The sequence below is a fragment of the Semicossyphus pulcher genome, unplaced genomic scaffold (genome assembly GCF_022749685.1).
Source record: "Semicossyphus pulcher isolate SPU_LCO1_2020_fin unplaced genomic scaffold, fSemPul1.0.p SCAF_13, whole genome shotgun sequence".
NCBI classification, from domain to species: domain Eukaryota; kingdom Metazoa; phylum Chordata; class Actinopteri; order Labriformes; family Labridae; genus Semicossyphus; species Semicossyphus pulcher.
The window spans coordinates 16,381,153-16,407,175 of NW_027211637.1; the positions used below are offsets into that span (position 1 = coordinate 16,381,153).

Here is a 26,023-nt window from a genome sequence, read left to right on the forward strand (position 1 = left end):
ACTTACTGAGGTGCAAATTACACCACAAGGATTAGATGAAAGAGCCTCTGTGTCATTTTCTCCCCTCCTCCTCCTCCTCAAAGCTTGGCTTGGTTTCGCGGTACACACAAACAGCGGGCTGATCCCTGGCATGGCGGTGACAGGGTGACACTTCCCCTCACATTACGCAGGCTGAGCTGACGGAGGGGCTTAACAGAGAGTGGCATCACAGGCGTACATTTACAAATAAATCTACTGCTCTGGCTGTGCGGCACTCCTCTGCACATGTAGCCCTTGTATCTCGGCTCCTGCTTTGCATTAATGATTTCAGCTGGAGGCCTGCCATGAGATGCGGTTACCGTTCCGATGTGAGTCCCTCTTTCCAGATGGTATGTTGGGGCTTCCTGGGTAATACTTATGAAATGGGATTAATGACATTTGAGCTTTTCTTACTGCTACAACAGGCCGCCTGCTCTCACAGTAATCTTCTACAGTGAGGTTAAATAAGTTAAGCATAGTCATGATACAAAAATGACTGAGAATCCGGTCTGTTAATTCCATCTGCGTTGACTCCCATCTGAGTACAGTAGTTCACACCAGAAGCCGATATCACTGTGACAGGTGCTCACATCTCCCACAGCCACTGAACGCAGCTATGAGATCAATAGGCAAGGTCCCTGCATGCTACAATACCCACATTACATCAATGCCTGTAAATGATATTGTCAAGTGCTACAGCTAATTATTTACCTTTGTTCATCTTTGTCGGAATGCGTTTAGAGACGCTTTATGATTGATCATCCCATTGTTTCCCTTTTTCCTTTTGTCTCTGTTTGCTTTTTTATTATTTATCCTATGTGGCATTGTACTGTACTGACAGGCAAATGTGGGGAATTCATCTTTTTAGGGAATTTACAAAGCAAACCCTATGAATAAACAATACATTTTTTCCCGGTAAATTAGTTTTCATTAATTTTAAATGTTGTTCGGGGGATATGGATTAACATAAACGTATCATGCTCAGAAAAGGTGCGACAGTGGATACTTTCACAGACGGTTGACAGACAAACTGTCATTGTCTTTTAGTAAACAGCAATCAACTTTATTGGCCAACTGTGTTGACAGATGTCAGGAAGTTGACTCTGTAGTTCTCAAGGTACAAATAAAGACATACTAAATATGGATGTTATGTACACGTGGTAAAAATGAATACATTTATATAAATGCATAAACAACAAAAACAGAAAGTCTATATGAAGAATAAATGATTGCTAATGTGTAACGTGCAGTACCATTATACTGTATAAAGCTTAAAGACTGAACCAATGACTGTATTTAAAGATGGACGACGTGTCTCCATCTGCTCGCATTGTATGTAATTGAAGCTTAAATAACCCCGTGGCTGGCACTGCCATCTTAGGATGCTGATGTTATTTGGAGTCAGAGTGGTGCAGTAGAGATCTATGGAGCCGCCGTAGCCATTTCTGCTAACCAAAACACAGACTTAACTTACCAAAAAAACCAGCAAGGATTCCGCACGTCGGTGTATTTATTTCATTTGTTTATTGGTCTGAAGGAGACGTTCACAGATATGGAAACTTCAATGACTGTAGTGATTGTTTTAGTTACGTCTCTCGCCGTTCCTACTCTCCTCTGCTAATCAGGAACAGATCGACTGCAGGAGCCGTATTTGTCAACAGAGCTGTCAGTCAACCTTTTTACAGCATCAAATAACTAATTAAAAATAAACTTGTCAGAAAAATGAACACTTGGACGTAAATCAGCATGATAATAACTAACTATAAAGATAGAAACCATGTTTGAGAAAAATGTATTTGTTGTGTATTTTGATTTTATAGTTCGACTCATGTCCCATCTGTTAACATAGAGGAGGCGGGCTGTATGATCTATACTGCAGCCAGTATGGGGGCGCTCAAAATGTTTTGGCTTCACTTTTAGGGACCTGTCATGTTGTCCATCTTTATAAACAGTCTTTGGACTGAACACAGATAGCCTGACTCTGTCCAAAGGTAAATTAGCCTTTCTTCATCAAAATACTCCACTAGATAAATAAAACCGTGTGGTTTGTACACTGGTTGTTACTTAGAGAGCTTAAGGGAGAGTCAGGCTAGCTGTTTCCCTCTGTTTCCATGCTTTATGTTAAGCTAAGCCTACTAGCAGCTGCCTCCAGCTACATATTAAAGCTTTGAAAGTGGTATCACTTCTCACCTCACTTTTAAGCAAGAGAGTGGATAATGGTGCTCCCAAAATGTTTAACTATTCATTTAAAATGGGGGCAGGAAACTTTAGAGAAACTAGGAAAAGTAGCTAAAAGTATCAAACTAGAAAACTGTCATAGCAAATTTCCCCAAACACATTAAAAAACAATGTCTCACTTATATGGATGACCAGTCCATGGGAGTTTGCTAACTGTCAACCTTTTTCCGCCTTTCTTGTAAAATAAGCTAGCTAGCATTAGCTTGAGGGAGACTCCGCTAATGTGCAAAGAGTGCACGGGCAGAGTGAGCACAGGTAGGCGGGTAGGTAAAAACAAGCTTCTTAAATAAATGTCCTACCCCAGTTTTAACTAAATGTAAACAAATCACTTTTATTCACAATGTAATTTTAACCATACTTGGGGCTTTATTAGTAGGGGTGTCGCTAATATCCCTTCATTGACTACACGTCTTTTCGTGCAACTTTGCCACAGGTCTCTTTTTCTGATCAAACGCCGTATTTTATAGGCCGAAACCTTCAAAGCCATGTCATATTCTGTGGAGATGATGAAATGATTATGAAGCACCATGAAAGTGACATTCGGCAGATGGACTGTCTTCATCTTTATCACTGCAGAGTTCCTGTACTACTTTCCTTTGATAAAACATGAAACACATCCTTTCCTCAGATTTCAGGCTGTGACAAGGTTCTTAGCTTCAGCACTGAGACAAGAGCGAGGATATCGTGAATCCTGAGTCCATCAAACTCAGAGTTCATGTCGGTTTTACGGTTCGATTTTTCATTTTGTGACACAAAACAGCCAAAGTTATATGTTGACTAAAATCGGATTGACTTAGCTTGGGCTTCCATACTAGATGTAAGTAAAAGTAAAGGGCATCTTTGTTTATTTTATATAACATTGCCACAAAGGTTAAGAAGGCAGCGATTTCTTCAACCCGTTTTATATGTACTTCCCAAACCCCTCCATCATCCCTGGCTCTCTCTCTCTCTTCCCTCTCTCTCTCCCACTCTCTCTCTCCCCCCTTTCGTCTTTCGTCTCTGGGAGTATGGGTGCATGTCAAGTGATTGTTGAATTGAAATATTGATGTGGAGTATCAAAGCGTGGCGTAGCACTCCTGTGTTTCCAGAACTAACCACGAAGCGCTTTGATCAGATACTCCTGTGATCTGACTTCTGAAGTTGTTAAGAGTGCCGGAAAACAAAATGCAAACAAACTTCAAGTGCTCTTGGTATTGATAAAAGTTTTCTTTGACAAGTGGAGATGCATGCTGTCTGCGTGCGTCGGCCCGAGAGTGGAGATTTTGGGGTTTTCGTACATGCTAATGGACAAGAGATGAGGGAGTTATTATGGTTTACTGTTTCTCACGCACACTGTACAGGAGTGGGAATCAGGAGCCTGCTATGATTTTAAGTGAGTGAGTAGAAAATGCAAAAAGTACTGCATTTCTAAGAATGATGCTTTATTTAGATTCTGATTACACGTAACAGTATTTATGATTTTATGTTACCTGCAAACTAAATTTAATCCTTTAAAAAGGCCAATGCTCATAAGCAAAAATTATTTGTAGACGAGGCCTACTAACGGATCTTTAATGTGATTTAATGGACTGAAGTGCTTTTCCCAAAAAAACTGTATTAAAGTCATTACATACACCTAGTTTGAACATATTAATTAGTAAGTATAGCAGTTACTGTATATATGTTAAAAGGGAAAATACGATGAATGATAACACAACATTAACTGGACAACAGACAATAAGATCCAAATGAGATTGAAATTGGACGTACTAATCTGCAGAAACAACAACATGAAGTAACTAAACCGAACATTGAGAGACAGAGGTCAACCTTTCACAATGTTACAATTTCATTTAGCAGACTCTTCTGTCCAAAGCGACGTACATCTGAGAGTTAATGCAGCACAAGCAACGATCTAGACAGGAGGGAACACAGTCAGTGAGTGCCAACAAGTGCGATCAGACACAGGTGCTGACAGGCAGAGCACAGAGGCAACGCACAGGGTGAATAGAAGCACTTTAAACATAATAATAATATCATCATCAACAACCCTGTCACCATCATCATTATCATCATCAATATCTCTAATTAACAACATCCTCATCGTCAATATCATCATCATCCTTTCACCTCAAAGGTCGCACAGACAGCACATCCTCAATACGGTTTGACTGTACAGTGGCGCTGTCAGTCACGTGCAATGGGAGGTTTTCCATATAATCTGGAAAGTTTAAGAGGTTCTAATTTTTTAATGGATTTAACAGGAAACAAGGTTGGTGAATGTGGGAATTTTAGTCTCAAAAAAGAAACATGGGTCCCGGTTTAGCTCAGCGGTTAAATCGCACCTCCCATGTCCAGAGGGTCAGTCCTCGCAGCGGCACCACGCTCAAATCTCTAAACCTCGGCCCTTTGCTGCATGTCATCCCCACTCTCTCTCACCATATTTCCAACTCTTTCCAATGTCCTGTCAAATGAAGGCAAAGGCCAAAAACATAATCTTTTAAATCGGACTAAATTTCATGAGGTAACTAAATCGAAAAGTTTCCACACTGCTTCACGATCTAGATCCAGTGCACTTTATCAATATGCCTGATTCTTCTGACAACAGTATCTCTCTCTCTTCCCTTTAAGCACTCACACGCACATTTCTGAGTCAATAGGAGACAGGAAAGAGACTCCTGAACGAGCTCTCAGATTGTTGCACTGTAAAGTCCAGCTGTTGGTATTGCTCCTTGCGATAAAGGAACCGAGTGTCATGGTAATTAGGCCCCATCTTGTCCTGTCTTACATCGCTGAATGGTTACAGGCTGAAGCCCTACAGTTAGCAGCAGGCTTTTACATGCTGTCTGTCTCATCCATTAGGCCACATTTGTCACATGAGGGCCATTGAGTGAGCGGCACGGTGCTGTAAAATTGGCTTTTTGACATGGCCACCAGTACAAAGGCGGCTCTCCTCTGTGGCTGCAGATGGTCAAGACAGCTGGGACAATTTAGTGATCTGAGGCTTTTAAACTGCCCCCCAGGCATGATAAAAACAGCTTGAGAAGCCACTTGCATATTCTACGTACCCTGCTTAAGAGTAAGGTTATGTGTGGAAAAACAGCAGCAGAACTTTAAGCTATCACAAAAGGGCCTGCTGAGTTTTACCGTCTTTTCTTAGGTGTATTTTTCTGTCCGAAGTACGTGAGAGCGACCGTGTCACTTTTGAAGTTGAATTTGCTGCTTGCCGCCCAGTCGGAGCAGCTTGCAGCGTATGACGGAGCGGGGCCTGATTACCAGCAATCTCACCAGCTGTTTAATGAACACAGGGACCTCTTTCTCTGGAAATGAGTTTTCCCTTGAAAACTGCGCAAGCCGTATCCAGGTCTATTTAAATGAGGTAACATGGGGAAGGTAAGCACCACCACATGAGCATTGTTTTCACAGTTCAAAGTGAGGAGAGAGTACTTTGCACTTCAAAGCCACTCATCTGGGAGGCAGTACAGTGGGGGAGGGGTGGCGTAAGGGAGGGGGGGGCAGGAAATAAGAATCAGGGTAATTAACAACTTCTGCTCAGTAATAAACCACAGACATATATACCTCTGCCTCCAAGATGCACTCCTGTTTTCATGTCCTCCGTGCTACGCTTTTTCCTTTACTACAGTTTGCTTTCATCCGTAATGTTCACTTTAATTTGGGATTAGAGTCTTTTCCTCCATGCTGTTGGAGTTACATCACATTTATTAGTACTTGCATGGGTGATTTGTATCATACTAATCACAGTTTAGCTGCAATATCCACCTGCAAGGGTTTATCCTTTCTGCAAAAATGCTAAATTCATTCTGCAAGCCAGAGCCATCAGAAAAGTCTTGAAAAACTATTATTAATTGAAAAAAATTAGTTTCAAATGACCACCAGTGTTTTGCATTTGCTGAAAATGAACATGGTTTAAGATCCAGTAAATACTGTTGCGAGTTCATAATTATTATCATTAGTTTTAGTTCAAAGTCCAAAACACACTCAGTATTTTCCACACCTTAAAAAATATTCAGTCAGTGTTATTTATTATCAGGCTGCAGCTGAAGTCTGCACGTTATTGTGAGTGTGGAGAAATCTTTTGTTTCAGGCCGAGGTGTCTCTGTGTCAAGGACATCATTCATCTGCACTCTCTCTGCTTTCACACCAATCACTTCAAAAAGGCCTAACAAATGGTACAGTTTGGTGATGATCTTCAGTGCCTTTCATTTATTATACATAAAATGCTAATTCCATGACATTAAACCCATCAAATACAGGAAACTTTACATTTCTGATCAGATTGATTTACAAAGTAACAAGCTTTACTTCATTTATTTCTACTTTAGCTGACTCCTCCTCGTGTGTTTATTTAAGGATCACAGTCTGTGAAACAGGGAGCTGCAGTGAAGTGAGGAGCTCAGTATTTACATGAGAAACAGGTTCCCAGCCTGGATTTAAACTCTTAACATTGTAATGGTGAGCAGACTTACAGAATGAGATTAAGCCTCGATCTGCATTTAATGGAGCAGATCTGAAGCGGCCTCTACTTGAACTCTGAAATGTGAGAATGTCACACAGGGCGGCCTATTTGACGTGTCACCCACTGGTGAGAACTCGGAGGCTTTGATTGAGTTTTATCAATTAGCTTTGTGAGGGAAAACACTGGGACTGTCTTCAGAGTGTGTGAGACTCACGCCTGCTGCAGCGATAAGAGGGAGAAGTTTGTAATGTGTGTTGTGGAGAAAACTAACAATAAAACAATGAGATAAATTAGCTCTAATGTAAAGTCCACTGATTAATTCAGCTCTGTTTAATACATGTTCTGATCTGCTTATCAAGAGTGCACATCATCTAAGCAGTATGCACATTAAATTAACATTCATGTTGTTAAATGCCAAATTTAAGGAAACCAAAAGTGCATGTGCGTTATAATTGCAAGCAAAAAAAAAATCTGAAAAACTTTATTTATCCCCCCAGGGATAAATGGTTCTGATTCTGATTCTAACAAAATTGTTATACTGGCATTTATTAACTTTCCCTGTCCCTATCATATATACAAATAAAGTTTAAAAAATAAATGAATAAATAAAATAAATAAACCTGAACCTAATTGACTCACCTTTTTGGGCTGACATCATTACAGATGTATGACAAATGCACTTTAATGCTTCCCTGCTTAAATATAAATGTGTTGTTGGTGGATATACAGTATATTGAAAGATGCCTTTCTTAATATGTGTTGAATGGATATGATAGTGTCACAACTTTCTCATTTAAAAAAATGCTAACAGCTGCTGCCAAAAATAAAACTCCATGTATTTACTATCTTTACATGAATTCCCACAGTGGAGTTGAAGCACTATGCAAATACTCCCAGAGTGAGAACTATTTTGACTAAGCCGGCTGCATTCATGTTAGATCTTTTTAGCCGACTAAGCTTTTTTTTTCTTGTGCAAAATGTGCTTCTAAATGTAAATATTAAAATGAGCTGAAACACTTAAACACTTTTTTTTTAAATCATGAACTTGTGTGTGTTAAAATTAAAGGTGTTGGAACATAACGCAGCACGTTCAGAGGAGTTCAAACAGAAATTGAGCCTTTACAGGAGACTTCTTATCTTTTTTTTTAGAACAATTGTAGGAGGAGTCAGCTCTTAGGGTCAGCATTTGGTTGAAATTCAGTGAAATTATCAGTAGCCCACCCCTTCACCTAACAGCCCCCCTCCTCCTTCCTCCCTCTCATCTCCTCTCTATTGACTCGCTCTCGTGCATCATACTGGAGACCCCGTTGAGAGGATCTTTTCTCTCTATAAAGAGAAGATGCAGCTCAGGCGCCTTTGAGATGATCGCGAGGATTTACAGCGCGCGCCGCTCTGCCGCTAACTTCAGACCCTCTGCTGCTTCAACACCTCGTTATCTGGACTGCTAGCTTACTAAAAACAATAACCTCGCGGACCGGGGGACATTTGAATGACGCTGGATTTCCCACTACTCTGCCAAAGTGTGTGACTCAGAGAGGACGTGAATGTGAGCGTCTTTTTCTCCAGCGCCCCGAGCTGTACTTCAGAGTTTGTGTGTCGTCGCTTTTCGACGCAGTTTGAGTTGCAGGTGCGTGAAGAAGGAGCGCGAGGACAGATGGCTGCGCTGGCGATACAAAGGACTGACAACTTTTTGCACACCTTTCTACAGGTTTGTTTCATAAATATATTCTTACTTAACGGAACCCACGCGGTTTTTTTTAAAATGTCTTTATGATTTTGAAAGACACGACTGAATGAATATGCTTCACGTGCTTCATCTGTATAAAAATAATGTAACTTTTTATAGTGGTCAAATCATTTTCAAACATTGAGACGACATAAAAAGGGACAACACAGACAGAAAATATGAGGAGCAATGTTACTGAATATTTAAAATGTGAAAATTATTATAAACTGTTGAATTAAAAAAATGCCTAATGCCATTTTATTAATGTATTTGGATGTCTCTTTTAAAAGGGGCTGCAGATGAGAATTAGCTTTAAGCTAACTCTGGTGCAATACCCCAAATAGCAGCATGTATCTTTAAAATTATACACTTATCCTTCACAAATAAAACACATTTAATTAAGAAAATGTTTATGTAATTTACTGACATTTGGAAATTGATCCATGTATTCATGTGTATTTTTGTATCTCCACACAGGACCGGACGCCCAGCTCCTCTCCAGAGGGAGCACCCAACGCCCTCTCCTTCCTGGCCACCACCTGTAGCCAGGCCTGGCAGGTTGGAGGCACGATGGGCTCAGAAGGCTCCCAGTTCCCCTACGAGAGCACGGTCAGCTCCACATCGGGAATGTTTCAGCTGTGGAGCAACGAGATGGCGCCCAGCTCTGCCCTCAGCACACACCAGATGACCTTCACCGTGCCCAAGGTGCAGTTCCCAGGACACATGCAGTCCAGCCTGGGTCACCACCATCATCATCACCCCCATCATCACCACCACCACCACGAGCTGCCTCTCACTCCTCCGGCCGAGCCTCCCTCTTCCTACTCCTTTGAACTCTCCCCTGTCAAAGTTTTGTCCTCTCAGCCGCAGGCAAACCCTTCCTATTACCCTCAGCACAACAGTGTGGGACAAAACTTCCCCAGCTTCCTGCAGAACTCCTCCGCTAGGCACCACCTGTCTGGAGGCCACGTTGAAGAAGGGCAGCAATGGTGGAGCCTTCCCCAAACTAACGCCACCCCTTCCAACCACCCCTTCTCCTTAGGCAGGCAGCTGGTTTTGGGACACCAACCTCAAATAGCCGCTCTTCTCCAGGGCACCTCTAAGGGCTTGCTGAGCTCCACCCGTCGCTGCCGCCGCTGCAAGTGCCCCAACTGCCAGGCCAACGGCGGGGGGTTAGAGTTCGGAAAGAAGAGACTCCACATCTGCCACATCCCGGAGTGCGGCAAAGTGTACAAGAAGACCTCGCACCTCAAGGCGCATCTGCGGTGGCACGCCGGGGAGAGGCCCTTCATTTGTAACTGGCTCTTCTGCGGTAAGAGCTTCACCCGTTCCGACGAGCTGCAGCGGCACCTGCGCACACACACTGGGGAGAAGCGCTTCGGGTGCCAGCAGTGCGGGAAGAGGTTCATGAGGAGCGACCACCTCTCCAAACACGTCAAGACCCACCAGACCAGGAAGAGCCGGTCGGGGCAGCCGTCGCAGAGCACGGACCCTCTGCTCGCCAACATCAAGAGAGAGTAACGTCTCTGTGTCAACCATTCATTATAATAATCAATGAACAGACTGTGTGTTTGACACTTACTGCCATAGTTTGCACTAGTGGGGAAGCATCCAGCTGCCCGAACATGTTCTGTTTCAGAATTTTGACTTCAAGTAGAACCATAAAATATATTAAGAGACAATTTTTAAATAAAGTTATTGTGTGCTGTTTGAGGCAAGGCACCTTTACAGGAAACAGTTTCAGTGATATTGTGTGAGTTTGACCAAATCCAGTCCTTTTCAACCTGCTACACAAACACCTGAAACAAAACCGATTTCAAGATTTGTTTTAATTTTAACTGATGTGAAAATCTAAAACTTTTCAGGGCTCATTTTGTAAATAATTTATCGATGCTATCGAGCAAAGTTCCACGAGGTTTACGTGAATCTGTTGTGAATACCATCATAATGTTTAAAATAAATGTATGCCTTACTACAGCTGAGGGTTGCTGTATAAAAATACTAATTTCTTCAGAGTGGATTTAACGTTCACTTTTTGATCCAGAAACTAAATTGTCCTCATCAAGGTAGAGATCGTTGTTTGAAACACGAGTCTTTGATCTGCAGATTTATCTCGTCCGCTTATAAGCTGCAAAGTGAAGCGACATTCAAGCTGAAGATAATCAAACACTTTAAATGTTCTTTGTAAATTATGTATAAATATCAACAGTTTTATTGGCCGCATGTCGATTTTAATAAACATTGTCCTTGCTGAAACGATCCCAGTTTCTCATGATGTTATTTTCTTACATTTTATTGTGAAGTTAAAATGTATGCGTGACAGCGGGAGTCAGTAAGAGTGTGAATGCGTGCTGCCCCGGGGCTCCTATAGATCTAACATTAGATTTAAATGATAATCCGACTGCATTCAGAACACAAATGCTCCTCATTGTTCTGCGGGTGTGAAGGAAGAAGCTCCTCAAAAAGCCCTAACATGGTGGGCCGTTCAAAGATTTTCACACCTCAGAGTAAATACTCCATCCATTGACGGGGCTGTTTGTCTCGCCTGCTGCAATCAAGTTCACAGTCATGTGGCTTTAATGGCTGTTTTCTTTCTCTCAATGGAGAAGATTGAGTCAACAGATGCAACAGAGGGCACTGGAGAGGAATTCCCTGTGAATGGGACCCCTGTTGTCGAGACCCCCTCAGTGGTGACAGGAACTCCCTTTGATTTTGCACCCTTGTGAAAGTTAATACCCCCTCTCCCCCCCACCCTCTCCTACCCGACCCTCCATATATCACAGCCGTGTTACGATCGGCTCTGCTTTACTGCCCAGAATGGGGCTTTATTCAGAGGCCAGCCAACCAGATGTCTGCTCATCCAGGGGTTTCTTCTCTTTGTTTTTAATCCTGTTTGAACTTTCTCCAAAGGGGGGGAGGCCGAAGCGAGAAGTATGCTCTGCCTTTGTCTTTATCAGAAGGACCCAAAGCGGAGTCTGAGGACCTAAGACTACATCAAAAATAATGATTTGAATACACTATGAGTTAAATTAATGAATGCAGACGGCTAACAGAAAAAAAGTGATTCTAAAGAACTTCATTCATAAAAAAAAAGCAATAAAGAAGCGGTGAGCGTGTGCAGAAATCAAAGGCATACAGAGAGATCATGCAGAGGAAGAGAAACACGGCACTCCGTTTCAAAAAGACACTTTTTTTATTTAATATAATACAACAGATTCTACTCAGTCAAACATGGCATCAACCAACTCTCTCTTGGCTTTATGTCCTTCCTTTGGTTCCCTGTAGTGGTTTTATTGTGTTAGTGTAAACCCCCCCAATCAGTTATTCCCATGAAAACACACCAGGTCAGATTTACTGCACATGGATTTTTTTTTTTTGGACAGATTATCGAGCAGCTTTTGCTTCACTGCAAGCACTGAAATTTGAAGCCTATTGATCTTTGGTGAAGCTGTATGATCAAACTAAACTGGAGGTGAAAGCCTGGCGAGGACCTCTACTGGCCTTAAAGAAGAATTTCCTCCCATTTTCTCCTCTTTTTGTCACTTAGGCGTTATTTGTAATGTGGTAACATGATGCTTGTTGCGTTAGAGTAGAGGAAAAGTGAGCAATAAAGTAAGAGCGTGTTTGTTGTGTGTTGAGCTGCTGTTTTTGGCACTGTTGTCTGAAGAAGAGGGAGCATGCAGATTCGTCAGCTTCACTCTGTTGAACAGCAACATTTCATCCTTCATTAGCGGTTACATTTCTTGGCATACAAGGGTCCTTCTTCATCTTACACGTGGAAACATGATCACCTTTATGGTTCGCACTGTACAGTATTCAAAGCTAACAGAGATAATAGAAACGGTGCACAGCCTTGACATGACAACAGTGGACTTATAAAACAATTTATATTAGTTTAAACCAATGCACTTTGAAGGACGTATGTCTTTAAATCATCTGTGTACAGTAGCATTGTGACAGTCAATCAACAAGGAGATGTTGCATGCAACACTTTGGGTCAGCACAGCAGCCCCTCTGAATGCACCGTCTGCACTCGAATCTCCTCTGGAGTTGCCCAAAGTGAAAAAAAAATGTATTCTGAAGTGACGTCATACCCACAGAGAACCTCCAGGGGGCTCCATCACGCCTTTTTTGTCCAGATCAAACGAGGGCCTGTCAAACAGAATAAGAGAGCACACAGGAGCTCTCAGAGAAAGTTCTTCACTCTCAGCTCGAGTGAGCAAAGTCCTCGTGGCATCTTCAAATCAAGTGTTCTGCTTTTTCCCGTTCCTCTCTTAACAACAACAGCAAACTCAGTTGTCAGCAGGGGAATGACAAAATGTGTTCATGTAGCTGTACTCGTCTTCACAATGGGGCATCAGAAAAAAAAAAATGACCAGAGAGTACAAGAGGAGCCGCTGCCACTCCTTGCACACTCTCATGCACTCACACACATCCACAAAAACATGCATTCAGGCACACACGCAACTCCAGTGACCGCCCCGATTAGGAATGGATATTTCTTCATAAAACTGATCCCCCTCGTCCTTTGAAAGAGAGAAGAGTAAAGTATACAAACTCTCAAAAAGGTAAAAAGCAGATATAGTCATAACACTGAGCGTCCGTTGTGTGTTTTCACCCAGTAACGTCCCACTGGGTGCTGTTCATGTACACTGAAGGTAGCCACAGCTAGTCACCTTCTGTTGAATCACTCCCTAAAAACAGGAGCACAGTCACTTTATAGTTGCAGCCCATTATCCCTCAGAAATCCTGACTGAACCAGGTAAAAGTCCCGCCTGGCATAAAGAGACAAGAGTCTCCTCCTTTAGCTTCTGCTCTCCTGACCCAGGAGACACATGATGTCAGAGTTCATAGGTCATCCTCGGCGAGCTGCGCCAGGTTGCTAGGGCGTCGTCCGGCTGAGGGGCCCGACAGCGGAGCCTGGCTCCCAGCATCAGCAGCCTGGCCCCTCCTGCAGCCCTCTCCTGCCCTCTGCTGGGGAAAAGGCGAACATTAACACAGCCTCATAAACTGTACTCAATTATCTAAAACTTTAATTTCACTTTCATTATAATAAATCGGCACTGGCTTAAGTTTTATAAATCCACTCCCCCCCTTGCACAAGTAGGGGAAGCATTATCAGCCTTTGATAGGCATCTTTGTCTGGCTCAGCCTGCTTCCTGTTTGTTCTGTACCAACTCTATCCAGCCTGAGTAAACAGATAGAGGTGGAACATAACATCATCTAGCCTGTCCACACAATCTCAATGAGGACAATAAGCTCAGTGATGAAAGAGGCGAGTTAATGGCAATGTAGAGCACAACAACAGGAAGCTCCCCCCACTTTTGACTGGCCAGATGGTAAAACTCAAAAATCTGGAAAGACAGGCCTGAAATGTTTGAAAAACATAGAGATTTGATGGAGTTTCCCTCGTTGGGTTCAACTAACTTCAGCGGGTGCATCGAACATTATAATTATAAGAAATATCCTGATGTTTATCGATTCCTTTTCCATCCAGCAGGGGGAGAAATAACTCTTCTAATGACTCCAGAAATCCTTTCCCAGTATGTTTGTCTAAATAAGAGGTTCCCATTTACTGAAGTCTTTCATCTTTTAATGAACATTAATGAGCACATTGGAATTATTGTCAGACGTTGTACAATGGTTCATTATTCCTCCCGTGGTTCGCTTCCTGCGGATTGTTTTGTCATTAACTCTCAGAAGTCTGGTGTTAAATAATGACTGCTACAAAAACGAGGAGCAAAACGTTCTGCTCCATGCAAACATGTAACATTAATGCCCCACTTATAGACATTCATCTCATACCTGTGCACTTTGCGTGGAGGGAGTGTACAGCCCATTTGACACAGCTTGACAGTTTGGCCGATCGCTGAAACCCAGTTGGACGTGTGAAGGAGAAACAGTGTGGGAGTCAGCAGGGCACGGCTGGACCAGAGTGGGCTGCAGAGGAAAACAACAGGTAGGTCACTCACTGACAGCGCATGGCATCAACACAAAACCATTTGTTGTTTTTGTTACTCCACCATGGGTGTGACAAAGAGAAGGAGAGAAACTTACGTCCCGCTGTGAGTACATCTCGCTGGGTCCTTGGCTCTGGCCTTGGCTGGGCAGGTAGAGCGTGGGTAAGGAGATGTTGTGAGAGTGAAGGGAGGGCAGCTTGTGACGGTCGATGGAGGCGGAGGAGTGGGGCCGGAGGGCGCTGGCTGCAGACAGAGGGGGCCTCATGCAGCGGCCCAGGCTATTAGACTTGCTCTCTCGCCGCTGGTACTCGATGGGAGACTGTAAGGCTGAAGCACAAAGACAGTTGTTACAAAGCTCAGCACGCTATTCTTAATGTTTAACGGAGCACTGACACGAGTAACACTGACTCTAAACCCCTATTTAGCATTTATAAGAAATCTATAAGGAACTTTTTTTGACATAAATGGGCTTCAATGGAAGAACAACTCTTCTCGACTCCCTCTGATTCAGCTTCTTTTCTTACGAGAGCACGGTCAATAAATGGAAAACATGCCAAGTGGCAGTACAATTTATCGATCTGCTCAGCTGGGACTCACCATTGAGGAAGTTGCGCTGCGACTCCAAGATCTGAACGACATCATTGACCCAGGCCCTGCAGATCTCAGGGGAGGACGCCAGCAACTGGAAGCGCACCACGCTCCCGTCAGGGTTGCGTGATGTCAGCACAAAGCGGCCTTCATCGCCCTCCACGCTGGGCTCCACCCCGAGGCAGCTCACCTGGAACACATCACATCTGATTAGCATCTGTGAGGAGTCACAGTTAAATACTTAACCAACACATGCAAGCCTCTAAAAAGTCCCTGCTGTGGGATTATGTAACGTGTGCTGGTTTAGGCAAGAATTAGTGTGGTGATGTTGTTATGAATCTGTTGTGTAACTCCTAACCTGGGACTTATCTGTTCTCATTTCTAAACTGAAACTTTGTGCCCACCTTGATGCTGTTCTTAAAGATGTATCCTGGGATGGAGAAGCCTTTCTTCCTGTCGATTGGCTCGCTGAAGATGACCAGCTGCTCAAACAGGAAGACCCGCCTCTCCTTGGCTCGAGACAGGAAGCTGCTGTCCTGCTCGGTGACGGTGAAGGTGTCTTGCTGGAGCAGTTTGCCCTGTGCTGTGATCTTCCCCTGGTACAACAATGAAGGTAAACACAACAACAGAGGAAGAGGTTACCGTGTGGTTTCAAGGGGTGACCAGTTGGCATGAGAGATGTTTAGACGACTTTAAGACGTACCTCGAAGCCTTGTAGTCTGCCCACATTCATCATGTCATTGCAACGTTTTGGCACAAAGCACATCACTTCCACCGCTTTCTGTTTGATTGACAAAGAAGAAGGTCGTTATCAAGTAAGCTTGTTAGCAAAAGATCACTTAAGGGTTATATTTTGAATGAGGATACCCACCTCCAGCTCCTCCGTGTCCATCCCAGCTTTGGTGTAATACTTAAAGAAGTCCTGCCCAAATAAACACAGCATGGTCACCAGAGCGTTCCAGGTTTACAGCTCAGAGTAATGTGAGGACATCTGGAGGAGTATTTATGGGGGCTGATCCCAGCTTTCATTAGAACGCCAGAGGGCAAAGTTTTATATTTAGGCAAAGTTTTATACCAGGGATGTCGTTTTACGATCCTCTTCAAAGACTATTATGTACGATTGTTTGAATTATGCAATCTGCCTCTTCCTCTCTGGCTGGAAAGTAGCCTGATCCGACTATATAATGTCCTGTGTGTATGTGTTTGTGTGCACACATGTTTACAATCCTGTGTCTGACCCTGCTGTGTGTCAGACAGCTGCTCAGTGAATTTCAAAAAAGAGTGTGTGTAGAGGTGTTAGTGTGTGTCAACAGCACAGCAGTGCTCTGCCTTTCACCTTGAGCAGCAGCTGGTACTTCATGATCCTCTGGACGGGTTTGATGAGCAGGTCGTTGAGCTGCAGTCTGTGGCCCAGCTGCTGCCGCAACTCCTGACAGCGAGGACGGACACAACAACACGACAAGCAGTTAACATGACAGCGACAGCACGAAACACAGCAGCTAAAGGCCAGTATAACTCCTCGGACAGGCGTTATTCCGTTTGTCTATTTGTGGTGTGTTTACTGTCAATCTGAATTATATATGGCAGCTACAAATACAGCCACATGGCCATGTATAATGCATGTGTGTAGTATAGGAAGTGTTAGTTTTCATGAATACTAAATGGCTTATGGTGATACATGCGTATGCAAGAGTCCAGAATCAAAAAGTCAATCAATAATGATAATGTTTATATGTACAAGTGGTTTTCTGTCTCCTCACTGTCAGAGTCTGTTGACATTCACCGTCTTTAAACTCCACCGTATCTTTACTGTGCTCCATTTAATGTTTACTTCATGTGCCGTCTTCTTCTAAACCGATGTCAAATTTACTGGACTTCTTTCGGTGGATTGATATGATTACAGTTAATCCTCCGGATTGTGTGATAAGAGCCAAATTCCTAGCAACAGTCTGTTCTTCATAGCGACGGTCTGTTATCAAGAAATAGCAGATCTCGGAATGCTGTGATTAACCAATCAGAATTAAGGATTTAACACAGCCGTGTAATAAAAATGAATAATCCCCAAGTCATCTATTAAAAAACAATATGTAGACCTAATATTTAAGTATGTAATAAAAGCTACTCACCTCAAAGTAAGTCTCAATATACTCTGAGACGATATGCTCTGACTTGGGCTTGTTCTGACAGTACACAACATACATATGCAGACGCCTCTCCTGCACAACAAAACAAACAAACATCTCATTAAAAACACATTCGGTTGCAACTGAAATGAGCCACAGAGTAAAAACTAAATCAAGACTTTAAATGAAAAAAGCCCATAAAAGTGGGCAAAAACATTTAACAACAACAACACGATGTGAGCAAGGTAATAAAGATTTGTCTTCTTTGAAGCCAACTGTCTGGTTAGCGCCCACTCTACTGTGACTAATTGGCAGATGTGGCGGTCTGAGCGCTAATGGAGTTACATGTAGATGAGCATCAGGTGATGTATAATTTACCCAGGTTACCCTCAGTGTAACCAGAGCCCTTTTAGAGCCTGCATATAAAGCTGTACCTAGCAACAGGCTGCATGGTCCTGTAACCTGGAGACCGGCGAGCGGCTCCGCCTGAATATGGACATCATGTGTCCCTGCAGAGGACGGCTGAACGTGAAGGCTAAAGGAGTGAACAGTGCACAGAGTCTGTGTATATGTTGCATGTAAGAGAGCACACACGTTGCATATCAGTGACACAGCTCTTGTTAAAAGCAGATTCTGCTTTTCATTAGGGCCGTGTTTCCAGCCTGTGAAACAGTTTGACACCGTGCTTAGATTTAGTTACAAGTTTCTTTATTCCCCCTGCAGGCTTTTAAGTTGATTATGCAGCGGGCTGAGCGTTATTAAACTGTTAAAAGAGCTGCAGAGGAAGAGACGGTGACTATAGCAGAAAGGAGACTTTTAACTTGAGACAAGAAGCAAAGAGAGGTTGGTCAAATTACTCATCATGCCAGCCCTGTCTGCATGTGCCACCACTTAACCAATGTACATAAATCTAATTTTGCTCCCTTTATAAGCCTTGTGACCCGTTACCAGCTGCATCTTTGTTTCAGTCTTTAGCCGTGTTACGTGGAAAGAAGTAGGTCGCTGTTTGGGCCGAAGAAAAGCCTTCATATCAAAGAGCCTGACCTGAGGCTTTGTTATTGCTCCTCTTATTCTTGTTGTCTTTTCTGCCTGTTTTTTCCCTGGTGTTTCCTGACCAGTCCGGCCCAGACTGGAAATTGGCCAGTGTGTCGTTCGTGTGTGTGTGCGTTTGCCGTGTGCACTGTTGTAAAAACACAGACGTATCAGTAACAAGGAAGTGGAAGGAGAGACGCTGGCAGCTGAGAGAGAAGGAGAGAGGTTCGGTGTAGGATAAACAGGAGCTTGGCGTGTTTTCTTTGCTCTATTTACACTCACGCCAAACAGCACAAGGAAGCAGACCCAGACCTGTGTGTGTGTGTGTGTGTGTGTGTGTTTGTGTCATACTCACATGTTTAATGAAGAGCTGAGCCAGCCTCTCGGGCTCTGCCAAACACTTCTCCAGCTCTCCCAGGAAGTAGCTATAGAGAGAAAACACACACACACACACACACACACACAGGCAAGCACACACACAATCATCCCCATAACGGAAGGTCAGATTTGTCCTCTGACCTTTTGTTCCTTTGTTCTCCGCTCAGCCACAAACACAATACTCTGCAAATCACCGCTTGTCTTCTTCTTTGAATGCTCGAGCAAACGCACAATTTTCCACTTGTGGGAATCAAACGCGTTTAAAAATCAAGGACTCACTCTCTGTGCCAGTCAAATATTTGGTGAATGTTCCCAAAAACAATCTTGTCTTTTCCCTTCATGTCCTCCGGTATGCCTTTGGAGCTCATTGTGCCCATGTAGCCCTGCAAGGAAACGACAGAGCTGCAGTTCACACCAACAAAAACACACAGCAACAATCGCACACCGGATAGCATTTCGCTTTCACTAACTTTAAGATGGGAAAAAGTCTTCTGAACCAATTTTTTTACAGCTATTTAAGGCGTCAGGAGACGGATCGCATTGCAACATAAGACTCTTCAAACTAATATTTCACACAATCTGCTTAAGAGTGGAGACGCTGTGATGGAGGCAGCGCAGAGGAAGGAGGAGAGACGAGAAAGTGATGATGAGGATTTAGGGCTCTGTCTGACAGACTGGGAGGATGACTAAGTCTCTGTCGGTGCAGATTGTGTGTTTATAGCAGGCAGTTTTACCTCCACTATGAGCCCCAGGTCTACCACGTAGTGCTTCTCTGTCTCTATAAGCTCCTTCAGAACATACCTGTGAAGATACAAGCGAGGGGGGATTAGTGTTAGAGTTATGACATTACATTTACTGCTGCAACATCTTTGTGAAACTTTATTTTACTGGTCCAAACTTTCTTATCATTTTCCAGAAAAGACATGCTGTAATATTTTAGGTAACTAATACACTTCACTGAAATAAATCTAGATAATAAGTGTAACCTACGGTATCCTGAAGGTCAGCCCAGGAAACAATCATTTACATAAATAATCTTAACTCGCCAACTTAATGTCAGACTAGCTTTTAACTTCACCTCACAGTCCTCATCAGCCAATAATTTTTTCCTTTATGTCATGCAAATGTCTCAGTTTCCATGACAGCATTGACCTTTAGTCACTTGATAACAGCTCATAACGACCATGAGATCTATCTTTCTGTGTGACTGTAAATACAGACAGGCATGTAATTGAAAAAATAAAAATCTCATTCAGGGAAATTCCTCTGGAAACTTTTTCCAACAAGGGCAAGCTCAATTGTCATACCGTAGCTTGCCCTCGCACATCCGTTAACTATCGTGACCTGCCACAACCTGCCAGGCTGGTGGCTGCCAGGACCTGGCAGGGAAACTGTCAGTAGCTACCGCGACCTGCCCGGGACCTGGCACGGCAGTTATGGTGGCTACCAGACTATTATTAGTGCTATTTTTTTGTTCTGGTAGCTACCACAATTCTGTAGTACTACTGGCACTAATAACACTGGCAGTTCCCCTGGCATGTCCTGGCAGCTACCGGATGTGCCACGACAAGCTACCGCTACCACAATCAAGCTTGCCCCCTCTCACTTTTTCTAAACTTGACCATACTTTATAACTCCAAATATTAGCATGCTAACATGCTAAATAAGGATGTTACATATGGCACGTTAAACAAACACACCTAGATGGCAGCTGCACTCTACAACTACCCTCAAATATAATGTTGTTTGTACAACAGTTAGTTCCGACCAAGTACCAACTGATTGGACAAGAGGCATTCCATGAGTGCTGTTATAGAGAACAACATCACTGGGAGTTTTCACTCTGTGTATCACTCTGCCTCAGCCACACGTTCTGAATGCTGTTAATTAACATGACAGCCGACCGTGTGTCAACATTAATCAAGCTGGTGCCTCTGAATCGAGTTGGCCTCGTGCCTACGACCGAATCACAGCAGTGCTCATATTCAGTATAACATCACTCCCTCTCATGTGGTTTTACTTAATTGTTCCATAATACAGAATATATAGCAGCATTATGTTGCTATAAGTGTGGATCTTTACTCTGATAAAACACATACATGCTCTTCTCTAAGGCACTCCTCCTCTCCTCCTCAGTGTCAGCCACAGCCGACCATTGGCTGGAGGTGTCGTCCATCAGCGAGCCGCTGTCATCAGGCAGAACACTGAACTGAGTGTCCTGAGGAGACACAGACAGACACACACACACACACACACACAGACACACACACACAAAGTGTTTATCAAAGGCCCTGTGCCAGTGTTGTGGATCATGGCAGGCACAAAGTAAAGCAAGCGCAGATAAAGAGCAGAGGGCGATGATAATGATGCAGGTTGCCAAGGTGACCAGGGCGAGCAGAGAGACTGGAGGAACAGAGATTGAATGATAAGAAGATCAGGTTCAGATAGTCACCGTTAATGATGCATCGGCCACAGACAGACGGAGAGAAAGAGATGTAAAGATAAAAACAAAGAGTTCAGACGAGACGACGAATAAAACCGTGAAGATGCTTGATGGACTTTTGGCCTCAGAGGAAGACGAACACAATTACTGCTCGCCCGCTGGCGATGGCACCGCAGCTCTGATGTATGTGTGAATTAATAAATGTTATTTTCTTGTTTTGCCACCTGAGGATTCAACGCCATGTGTTAATACATCACACAGAGGGTTTTTTTTTCACCCCTGCAGGGACACGTACGTCAGTTCTGCCTTATTGGCTGCAAATAGAAACGCACGCAGGAAAAACCCAAGGTTACTCTGATCTAATCGATTGTGTGCATGCGTTACATACATGACCTCCTTTTCATGCTTTTTCCTGGAATTGATATCACTTCCTGTGGGGATCCTGGGGCAAATATAGAGTCATTGTGCAAACCGCAACAAAGCGTGCAAAGACTTAAATCAACGCTCGCTCGATGGATTCATGCTCCCCATGTGCACACGATATTTATGTTTGTGTTACCTGCTTCTCCCTCACAATAAGCACACTTATCACCTTTGTGTGGCCTTAAAATAACCCGCTACAGCCTCTCTGTATGAATGTATCTACTTACACAGGTCTTCCCTCTATTTTTAGTGCTTTAAAGGCCATTCACTCTGCCCAGGCTGTGTAAACGTATAAAGGCAGCCGTCTGTCTTCACCTAAATCCCTGAGTCCCATTGTCCCGGTGAAGCCAGACCTCCCCTCCTTAAACACACAGCACAGGCATAAGTCTAATCCCTCAGTCTCCCCTGGCAGGCGGCTGCCTGATGGAGAAATAAATAGACAGATTGGATAGATCTGACATATAAACAAACGGAAAGAAAGGACAGAACTTTCTCCTTTTCTCCTCTGGGCTGGTTCAACTTGTTCACCTGCCATCGCCATGATTAACTTTTTGGCGTCTACAACTTGTGCGCTTTCTACCCTGTCACACTGATGTGTGTGTGTGAGAGAGAGAAAAGCATGAAGCAGAGAGATAGAGCGGTGTAAGAAGAGACAGAGAGGCTCCATAAAGACCCTAGCTCGTCCTGCCCCGCTAGGAGAGCTCCAGCCTGGCTGACAGGTCTCCCTGGCTCCCTGATCACTTCCAGATGTGCTGTGGCAAAGCCCACAGGAAAAATTCCCCTCGTCTCCCTCTGCTGCGAGTTTTGTTTTTCTACTCAGGCGCTCAGGAAAAAAACGGACAACAGTTTCAGTAAAAGATGAGGTTGTGCTTTTGATACAGATACATCAATCAAGAAAGGAACTAAACTACTCAGGATGCAGCAAATCAGCAGAATTAAAGTGATAAAACAGGGACTTTTATAGTCATAAATATTACACCTCTGTGCTTCTACATTTTCAGCAGCTGCATCATCAATTCTCTAACTTTTTAATGAGATGGAGCAGACGATTCAAAGGGCGCATAAATCCTTATACGTGCAGCACAAATCAAAGCTAAGGCACCGTGCTAAGGAGGAACACGGTTACAAGTGCTGGAGCTGCGATTTAACAGCATTGAAACCTGCGTTACAAAGTGAGGGACTGCTTCTAAGAGATGTCACAATAACAGCGCCGCTCATTTCTTTTCCTGTTCCACTAAGAAAGTGTTCCCAAGTTATTTGTTGCTTCTTTTTCATCCGCTGCTCGATATGACTGTACGAGCTGTTCCTCTGGGGAAGCAATTGAATAAATATTGTTATCTGCAGCTCTGGCTTCGTCTTTGTCCCCACTTCTTGTTTAACTGCTGACACGTACAATCACAACAAGTTTTCCATTGACCAAGAAACAATGCAATTAAAAACTTTTCTGCTGCGGCCGCAAAAACAAGAGACATCTGTGAGAAGGAACGAGGGGGAAAACAACAATGCATCAAACACTGGACGTTGAAGGTGGGGTAAAGAGACAAAAACACACCGCTTTGAGATAACTGACCTACATAATTTAATCTCTCTACCTCTCCCCCTCTCTCTCCCTCTCCCTCCAAAGATTGGCAGTAAAAACACCAAAGCACTGAGGTCATGCCTCTGATGTAATCATATTAATGGCTTTTGATGTGTTGTTGAGACTGAAATTAGGATTTAAGTGCTCTGGAGTCGATTCACCAGCAGGAGACTCTCAGATATCATCATTGATTTACTGTGTATTGATAAAGCTTAAGCACTGCTGATTCATGCACTATTACTCATTTTCTGCCACGCTTCCTAAAAACGAACCCCTCCGATCACTTGAGACTTGAGACGCTCCTTTGCCACGAGCGACCAACTCCAAGTGTTTAATGGAAAAATGAAAGCGTCTGCGCGCACACAGCGTTCTTTGTCCGCTCGCAGAAGTGGAGTCATCTTTCATCACATCTGCTGTTTTCATGCTATTTCCTATTCCTCTCCGGGCGTGTTCTTTTGTAACATCTTGAATGTGAGTCATGCATCACATAGGTCGCTGTCAAACGCTGCCCTCTGGTCCTCTGGTGCATCGATCTGCTCGGAGAGAGCCTTGTATTCATTAAGACTCCCTAACGGTGTGTTCGCGCTTAATATCCAGATGTGTGGGTTTATATATCTTAGCATGTGTGGTCAGGCGTGTGTGAGATTAGAGGATAAAGTACTGCTGTGTGCATCTGTGAGTTTGTTGTTTTCTGTGATAGTAGAGCAGCAGTGTTAGTCATTTGCAGATCTTGCCGGAGGGTGAAACAGACCCTCCAGGCGGGTCCTCTACTCCACTACTTCTCCCCGAGACTAGCTCAGTAAACTGGCTCGATTTGAACTCATCACAGGCAATTATTTCACTACTTTATGTAGGCCGGACACATATTCTGTTTTATTGTTAATCCTGCAGGCTGACCTGTGTGTTTGGCAGTGACGTGCAGCCAATCAGAGAGTCCGTTATGTGGCTGGGAGCCTGTAGCGTAGCAGGTGACAGGTCCTCAGGGCTTGCCAGGCCATCTTTCCACTCCTGCAACACACACACACACAGACACACATGACCACAGTGTTACAATAACACATTATCAACATCAAGGAGAATGGTTGTTGCAGTGCTCATGCATTCGTGCACAGCGACACAGAGAGCACATGATTCACAGGTCCTGCAGGCTGAGCCAGCAGTGCTGCTCTTATATAACAACATCTCCACCTGTCATGATACTTAGTGCATCTCTACATCAAACCTGTGTCTCCGCTGATGTTATTCAGCTACATATAATACAAACAAGCCACAGTCAGGATGTTGGCTTTGGCTGGTATTTATATAAGGCTGCAGCTTTGCATGTTTACTCCAGAACCAGTTTATCAGAAGGCTTCATGTGGGAATAATTCCAGTAATTGACTTTACTTATGAGGTGGTTCACTTTAAATGTGTAAAAAGAAACGTGATGGCATGTGACCTGATAAAAGATGCATGATCGCTTCATGGTTTGACTTCTCACCAGTTCTCTGTGGGTGACAGGCAGGATGGTGAAGGGCTCATCAGGCCTCGGGGGGCTGCCCAGTTCCAGGCTATTGCTATGTGAGGACAGAGGCGGAGGCTTTCCATCGAGTTTGCGCACCTGACGCTCCCCTTTGGCGGTGGCCCCGGCGCTGAGTTTGCGGACGGGGTTTGTGAGCCACTTCTTCAGGGTGCTCACGGAGCGCCTGGAGCCCGGGGAGCTCGGGGCCGAGCTGCCTGATGCCTGCGGCGGCAGGGACGCCACGGAGGTGGAGATGCTGCCCTCGCTGCCTGCTGCCGAGTATGAATCTGGAGAGAAGAGACAGATTGAGAAAAGGGAGATCAGACTGTTATCTGTGGACAAGATAGTGTGGAGGAAGACAACTGATAAATTAGGGTTTAATGGGTCAAAGGGCAAAGTACATCCTGACTCTCTACGTTCTGAACTTCCTGGTCAATGAATCCATTAATCTTTGGAAAAACCACGCCACGCAAAAAGATGTTTTTAAGGCAGTAAAAACTCCTGATTGCTGATTAGGTAAGAGGAGCAGAGCTGGTCACTAAGAGGTGATGTAGGACAAGATGTGTGTCAATAACACAGAAGAAGAAGTAAAGAGCAGAATAAAACAAAGAGTGGATGTAAAAATAGCCTTCCTCTCCAAACACAGCTGTGCAGCTGCACCATAAAAGACACACTGTGCTGTTCATACCAAGCAGACCATGATTTTTATATTAGCAGCCAATCACATGACCGTCTCACTCTCTGATGTAAGGCGCACAGAGGAAGCCAGGGTGGTCGACGTGTAATGTGCAGGCCGCCTGCTGCACAGCGATGTCAGGAGGACATGGGAAGTGAGCTGGGGGGGGGGTGAGCTGGGACCGGACATCCACTTTAATCCTTTGTAGAAGGGAAGATCCTTCTTTGGGACTGTTTGTTTTTCTGTCTCGTCCTCTATTCCCATCCTGCCTCATCCACCCAAACCCTCACCACCCTTCCTCAGGCCTGAGATAGCTCTTCCTCTGCACTGTGTGGTTGGAGTGTTTTATCTGTTGTGTGCGATTGCAGCTCAGTTTGGCCTCCCATTTATCTTCTCGGCCTGTGGCTGACCTCTGACCTTTTGATCAGCACTCTGTTTACAGATGGAGAAACGCTCTCTCCTGCTTAGACTCTGGTGGTTTTGAATGGGTAAATTTACGCACTTACATTAGTTTCAAAGTAAATACACTTTTAAAGAGTTTGCATGGACTGACTTTGTTGTGCATTTGTTTATAGGAACACAACGCTGACCTAATTTCAGTGTTCCTAATGTGAGCCACAGAGGACGATCTTATCACAGCGCTCACTCAGCAGTGAGGCCCAGACTGCAGAAGCCATTCTGACACTGTGACGCTCATTTTGCTGGCCTCAAACACGCAGCCAGAATAAATCCAAAACCACCATTAGCATTTCCACACTTTGTTCTTTTAAGGACGTTAGCTGTGTTAATGCCTCCCCTATACTCTCCAGAGCACAAACCTCAGTCACAGCGTTTAGCAAATGGCTAACCACATCTGTGCTAGTGCATATAACTCGCATTTCT

General features: G+C 43.9%; 2 protein-coding genes across 4 annotated transcripts in view; one reads left to right on the forward strand and one right to left on the reverse strand.

Annotated features, from left to right (window-relative positions):
• The first annotated feature begins 8,249 nt into the window (after positions 1–8,249).
• sp5l (Sp5 transcription factor-like) lies at positions 8,250–10,676 on the forward strand. The gene is made up of 2 exons (XM_069660708.1): positions 8,250–8,420; positions 8,916–10,676. The coding sequence occupies exons 1-2, from the start codon at positions 8,367–8,369 to the stop codon at positions 9,957–9,959; spliced, it is 1,098 nt and encodes a 365-aa protein (XP_069516809.1). The 5' UTR covers positions 8,250–8,366; the 3' UTR covers positions 9,960–10,676.
• A 950-nt stretch (positions 10,677–11,626) lies between these two features.
• The window catches only part of arhgef25a (Rho guanine nucleotide exchange factor (GEF) 25a), a 42,262-nt gene continuing 27,865 nt past the window's right edge, over positions 11,627–26,023 (reverse strand). For 2 of the 3 annotated variants that reach the window (XM_069660282.1, XM_069660284.1), the window contains 15 exons: positions 24,445–24,752; positions 23,862–23,972; positions 20,619–20,737; positions 19,254–19,320; positions 18,799–18,902; positions 18,497–18,566; positions 17,113–17,202; positions 16,323–16,415; positions 15,858–15,908; positions 15,690–15,767; positions 15,391–15,582; positions 14,996–15,176; positions 14,496–14,725; positions 14,244–14,378; positions 11,627–13,412 (listed from right to left, as the gene is read on the reverse strand). In XM_069660282.1, coding sequence (XP_069516383.1) covers positions 13,287–13,412; positions 14,244–14,378; positions 14,496–14,725; positions 14,996–15,176; positions 15,391–15,582; positions 15,690–15,767; positions 15,858–15,908; positions 16,323–16,415; positions 17,113–17,202; positions 18,497–18,566; positions 18,799–18,902; positions 19,254–19,320; positions 20,619–20,737; positions 23,862–23,972; positions 24,445–24,752 — 1,955 coding nt within the window. In that variant the 3' untranslated portion in view covers positions 11,627–13,286. The remainder of the gene's footprint in view (positions 13,413–14,243; positions 14,379–14,495; positions 14,726–14,995; positions 15,177–15,390; positions 15,583–15,689; positions 15,768–15,857; positions 15,909–16,322; positions 16,416–17,112; positions 17,203–18,496; positions 18,567–18,798; positions 18,903–19,253; positions 19,321–20,618; positions 20,738–23,861; positions 23,973–24,444; positions 24,753–26,023) is intronic. The other variant, XM_069660283.1, reaches the window with a different exon arrangement.